This window comes from Helianthus annuus, unplaced genomic scaffold (assembly GCF_002127325.2).
Source record: "Helianthus annuus cultivar XRQ/B unplaced genomic scaffold, HanXRQr2.0-SUNRISE HanXRQChr00c221, whole genome shotgun sequence".
Taxonomy (NCBI): Eukaryota; Viridiplantae; Streptophyta; class Magnoliopsida; order Asterales; family Asteraceae; genus Helianthus; species Helianthus annuus.
In genome coordinates, this window is record NW_023395737.1 from 1 (window position 1) to 6,685 (window position 6,685).

General features: G+C 38.6%; 1 protein-coding gene across 1 annotated transcript; it reads left to right on the plus strand.

The window, feature by feature from the left end:
- Nucleotides 1-2,715: 2,715 nt before the first annotated feature.
- LOC110932283 lies at nucleotides 2,716-3,573 on the plus strand. Its single transcript, XM_022175630.1, has one exon. The coding sequence runs from the start codon at nucleotides 2,716-2,718 to the stop codon at nucleotides 3,571-3,573; it is 858 nt and encodes a 285-aa protein (XP_022031322.1).
- The last annotated feature ends 3,112 nt before the right edge of the window (nucleotides 3,574-6,685 follow it).

Here is a 6,685-nt window from a genome sequence, read left to right on the forward strand (position 1 = left end):
TAACGTAGTAAATTTTATATACTAAACAATAAAATAATATATTTTTAAAAACCTCATTTATTGTACGGGTTGAATAAATAAATTTTAGAGTTAATTACATAGTTAGTCCCTGTGGTTTGCACAAAATAACATACTTAGGTACTAATTGTTTAAAATCACCTTCTAGGGTATTAACTTTTCATTTTGTATCGTTTGAAGGTATTAACTTCTAGGGTATTAACATAGTTAGTCTCTGTGGTTTGCACAAAATAACATACTTAGGTACTAACAGAATGTGATTTTAAACCTACAAATAACGTTAATACCTTAAAACGTTACAAAATGAAAAGTTAATACCCTAGAATGTGATTTTAAACTATTAGTACCTAAGTATGTTATTTTGTGCAAACCACATGGACTAACTATGTAATTAACTCTAAATTTTATATACTAAATAATAAAATAATATATTTTTAAAAACCTCATTTATTGTACGAGTTAAATAAAGACAGTTTTATATATTAAATAATAAAAAGTTATATCTATAAGAACCATATTGTACGGGTTGAATAAATATAATTTTATATACGAAATAAAAAAGTTATATCTCTAAAACCACGTATATTACACGGGTTGAATGAATGTAATATTGTTTACCAAATAATAAAATAATATATCTTTAAAAAACCTCATTTATAACACAGGTTTAATATATGTAATTTTATATACCAAATAATAAAAAAATTACATTTTTAAAAATATGCACATTACACGGTTTGAATAAATGTAAATTTCTGTATTAAATAATAAAACATATATATCCTTAAAAAACCCCGTGTTTGGTTTTCGTGATAAAAATAGATTATTCTGTTGTTGCAAAATTTATTAACGAAGTCTCAATAAATTTAACCCTTTATTTAAAACTCCGTAAATGTATAAATGATAAATAATATTAGTTAATTTTATTTTAAGTTTCGTAAAATCTATTTGATACCAAACTAAACAAAACGTTCAAATATAATTAATTCAAGTAAATAATATTATAAATGAGAATGAGATTAAACTAAATAATAATTATCCATAAGATATTAAACTAATAATATTTAGTAGGAGGATTATCTATAATATAAGATATTACTAAATAATATTTAGTAGGAGGATTATCTATAATTAATTAGAAGAGATTAAACTAAAATTATAATTATCTATAAGAGATGGCCTAATATAATGACAAGTGTCCCTAAAGTGGTTTCTTTTATTATATAGTAAGATAAGATTTAAAGAACTCTCTTTACTCAGGTTTGAACCTAGACCCCCCTCTAAGAAACATATACCTCTATCAAGTGGGCTAGTATAAGATATTTATTTAGAGAGATATTTGGGATCAATGGAAAATGAAAAACCGATAAAGATGAGAAAAGAAAGAGATAAGAGTTGAGAAAAAGAAGGTTTGAAATAAAGAGATTGCTTTTATTAATTTTTTTGTTTGGTTTATCAGTTAGTTTTATTTGATTATGTAAATTTTAAGGTTATAACCCCGTGTATTACACGGGGTTGAATAAACAAATTTTATATACTAAATAATAAAACATTATATCTTTAAAAACCTCATTTATTATACGGGTTGAATAAATATAATTTTATATATTAAATAATAAAAAGTTATATCTATAAGAACCATGTTGTACGAGTTGAATAAATGTAATTTTATATACCAAATAAAAAAGTTATATCTTTAAAACCACGTCTCTTACACGAGTTGAATAAATGTAATATTGTTTATCGAATAATAAAATAATACATCTTTAAAAAACCTCATTTATTACACGGGTTGAATAAATGTAATTTTATATACCATATAATAAAAAAATTATATCTTTAAAAATATGTTCATTACACGGTTTGAATAAATGTAATTTTCTGTACTAAATAATAAAAAAAATATATATCCTTAAAAAAACCCCGTGTATTGTACGAATTGAATAAATCTGATTTTATATATCAAATAATAAAAAGTTATATTTTAAAAAACTCATGTATTACATGGGTCGAGTATATGTAATTTTGTATAGTGAAAATAAAAATATTTAATATATTAATACAAAGTTTGGTTTTTGTGATAAAATTGATTATTCTGTTGTTGCAAAATTTATTAACTAAGTCTCAATAAATTTAACCCTTTTATTTAAAACTCCATAAATGTATAAATGATAAATAATATTAGTTAATTTTATTTTAAGTTTCGTAAAATCTATTTGATACCAAACTAAAAAAAAAGTTCAAATATAATTAATTCAAATAAATAATATTATAAATGAGATGGAGATTAAACTAAATACTAATACTAATTATCCATAAGATATTAAACTAATAATATTTAGTAGGATGGTGAAGGGGTATGGTCCCAGATCTCGCACCAACATGGCCGTGAGTTACCATTACCCTTATCAAGAACCCCCACCGGCAAGAACTTATCTGTGTCCGTGCGGGCACGCGCGAACATAACAGTCGAATCTAATCTGTCAAGTGATGAGAAAATGAATGTACACTTAGCGATGCGGCCTGACACCGCATCCTATGGACATTTCTTTACCTTGTGTATGAAAATGGGTGTACACATAGCGATGCGGCCTGGCACCGCATCCTATGCACATTTTCGTCACGACAAGAGATCTGAACAACAACAACAGTCACCACAAGTGGCGATACAGTGGCTCGTCCGATCCAGACGACCACATGAATGTTTTCACCGGCGCAGTGCGCATGGGCAAGTGGGACGAGGCCACGTGGTGCCATTTTTTCCCACAGACCCTCACTGGATTAGCGAGGGCTTGGTTCGATTCTTTGCCAGTCGGAGCGCTAGCTTCATTTGAACAACTGCAAGCAAAATTTCTTGCACACTTCAGCCAACAACGACGTCACAAACGCGATTCAATGGACGTCATAAACATCTGGCGCGGGGAAAACGAAAGCCTAGAATCTTTCGTTATCCGCTACAATAAAAAGTGCCTCGAGATCGGCGGGATCGCAGATCAAATGGCCCGCAACCATTTCATACGAGCCGTCAAGGACGATAAAATGGTGATGACCATCTCAGGCAAAGAAGACTTGCCAGAAAAATGGGACGAGGTCATTGCCGCAGTCAAGATGTACGCCCAAACTCAGCGGTCTCTCAAACCGCACACTGGGAAAACGCAACCTCAAGCGGAAGGTCAATCCTCCCGCCAAGAAAATAAGCGCAACCGAGACATATGGAATCGTGGCAACGATTCCAAACCTTATGTCACACGCGGTTACCAGCCCGACACAAGGGCAACAATCAATGCCCAATGTGAACAACGGGCATCCAAGAAAGAGTCTTGGGACCCCAATTGGACCGAGATCAACAAGTCGCCAAAAGAAGTCCTCCAAACGGACGCACAGTTCTTACGACCGACCCAAACGATGAAGTTCGAAAAGAACCAAGATCTCACTCTTTATTGTGAGTATCATAAGGACTCGGGCCACTCAACCAACAATTGCACCAGTCTCCGATTAGAGATTGAACGAGCCCTGAAAGAGGGGAAGGTGCAACATCTGTTGACAACCGCGTAAAAGCAAACCAAGCGCCTCATCCCCAACGACGTGGGTACTTCCATGGGCAAAAAGACCATGTATGTGGCATCAACTCACATGATTAATGGAGGCCGTGGAAGGCCGCGAAAGGCGGCAAGAAGAGGGGATAACGACTGGAAAGATGAACAGGTTGTTTTCCCCAAAGTTCGTAGCGGACCGCGCGACAGACGCGCTGTCGTAATCACCGGCTACCTAGCTAATTACTGCACGGAGCGGTTGTTCATCGATCTGGGCAATACTTCTGACATCATCTATGAGCGGTGCTTCAACCATTTCGATCAGGAAGATAAAGATCGATTGTAGCTGGTAGACTAACCTTTGGCCGGATTCGCGGGAGAAATGGTGTTTCCCCTAGACCAAATTACATTCCACGTGCGCCTTATCAACGGTAAGCACGCGCGGATCGAGAAGGTAAACTTCATGTTTTTACCCCACACCTCCCGATATGACGTACTTCTCAGGCGAGAGTTCAAATGCGACTTTAACATGATTACGTCTGTCCCCCACTATGCCATCGGTTTCCCAACCGAGACGGGGGTCGCCATAATTTATGCCCGCAGAGAGGTTATGTTTATGAACGAACTGCGTCCGACCAAAACAGCAAGACTTACCCCGAACACCACGCCAGAGAAATGGGTACTTAACGCGAGATACTCAGAACAGGAGGTGACATTGGGTAATGCCTTGTCTAACAGTACAAGAGCGCGCTTAAAGCAACTGCTCTTCAGGAATCAAAACATCTTCGCATGGACACCCGCAGACATGATAGGGGTGCCACGCGAAGTCGCAGAACATTTCTTGAATACCCTACCAGATATCAAGCCGGTGATTCAAGGCCATCGCAATCTTGGATCCGCAAAGAACGAGACGATGAATGAGTAAGTCAAAGAACTGCTCTCCGCAGACATTATGCGGGAAGTTAAATACTAGACTTGGTTATTCAACCCAGTCATGGTAGAAAAAGCGACTGGGGCTTGCATATGTGTGTCGACTACAAAGACCTCAACAAAGCCTGCCCCAAAGACTGCTACTCACTTACAGAGATCGATGAAAAAGTCGATAACCTCACCACATTCCGATGGAAGTGTTTCCTTGATTGTTATAAAGCTTATCACCAAGTGCATATGGCAATCGAGCATGAAGATAAAACGACATTCCGCACCCCTACGGGGAACTACTGTTATACAAAAACGCCGTTTGTGTTGCACAACCTATTAAAAACTGATGAACGACACTTTCGACAATCAAATCAGCAAAAGTGTCGAAATCTACATGGACGACTTAGTCGTCATGAGCATGGAGGAAGATACCATGCTCACAGATATTGAAAGAACATTCCAAACTCTGCGAAGCGTCAACATGAAGCCCAACCCAGGGAAATGCTCGTTTGGAATGTAAGAAGGCAAGTTCCTTGGATTCATCGTAACAAAAGATGGATTCAAGGTGAACCCAGAAAAAGTACAGGCGATCGAGCGCATGGCATCGCCTTCTACGATAAAGGAAATGCAACGACTAGCCGGCCGGCTAGCCGCGTTAAACAGATTCTTAGCTAACCACGCAGCTAAATCTTAACCATTTATCAGTACTCTGCGAAAATGCTTAAAAAAGGAACAATTCCAATGGACCGCAAAGGCAGAAAACGCCTTCCGAGAGATGAAAGAGTGTTTGATCCAACTCCCAACTCTCACCGCACCACGCAAGAAAGAACCGCTCATCCTATACCTATCAGCCGCAGACAACGCTGTAGGTGCGGTGCGGATCGTGGAACGAGAAGGAGTTCAAACACCAATCTATTACGTTAGCAAAATGCTAAATGACCCAGAGACAAGATACTCCATCATGAAGAAATTGTTACTCGCACTAGTACACGCATCCAGACGGTTGCGCCGTTATTTTGCAAATCACATCATTACTGTGTTAACCAACTACAGGATCGGACAAATCCTCTCCAAGCCCGAAATCTCTGGGAGACTAGCAAAATGGGCCATTGAACTGGGTGCACATACATTGGTTTACAAACCACACCCATCAATCAAAGGGCAGGTCTTAGCTGACTTCGCCGCGGAAGTACCGCCAAATCGCATTCAAGAATGCGAAGACGAACAAACCCCTACACCTCCACCGTCCTCATCATACATCTGGGCACTATACACTGATGGTACGTCCTCATCATACATCTGGGCACTATACACTGGGCACTATACACTGATGGTACGTCCAACGAATACCGTCCTCATCATACATCTGGACACATACATCTGGGACTCGTTAGTCCTGATGGTCAAGAGTTTACCTATGCAATCCGCCTCGATTTTAAGAGTACAAATAACGAGGCAGAATACGGGGCTTTACTAGCAGGGCTACGCTTGGCAGTCAAGCTCGGCGTCCAACACTTGGAAGCACACCTCGACTCGTTATTAGTTGCAGGGCAGGTCCGCGGCGACTATGTCACGAAAGGAGATATCGTGATCCTCTATCTCGAACAAGCAATGCAATTGAAATCCAAATTCACATCCTTTAATATCCGACATATCAACAGGAGTGAAAACAAACCCGCGGATGCACTTTCAAAACTCGCATCCACCAGCTTCCAACATCTGGCAAAGGAGATACGCATTGAGATTCTGCAAAATCCCCCAGTACCCTTGCACCAAGTCAGTGTCATCCAGTATAGTACAACATCCTGGATGACGCCAATTATTGCATACTTGCAATCATGTGTTACTAACGAGAGTAAAGCAGAAGCACGTAAACTACAATACAAAGCGTGCCACTATCAGATGGGAGACGGTATTTTATACCGCAAATCATACCTGTGGCCACTCCTACGATGCGTAAACCCTCAAGATGCCACGTATCTAATCAGAGAGATACATGACGGAATGTGCGGCATACACGCAGGACCGCGTATGGTAGTGGCCAAGATCATAAACGCCGGGTATTATTGGCCCGGCATGCACCTAGACGCGGTTAAAGTCTTGTGCAATTGTTTTAATTATCAACGACACGCACCAAAGACATTGCGCCCAAAGAACAACCTCATCCCCGTCACCACCGCATGGCCTTTTCGAAAATGGGCAATCGACGTGGT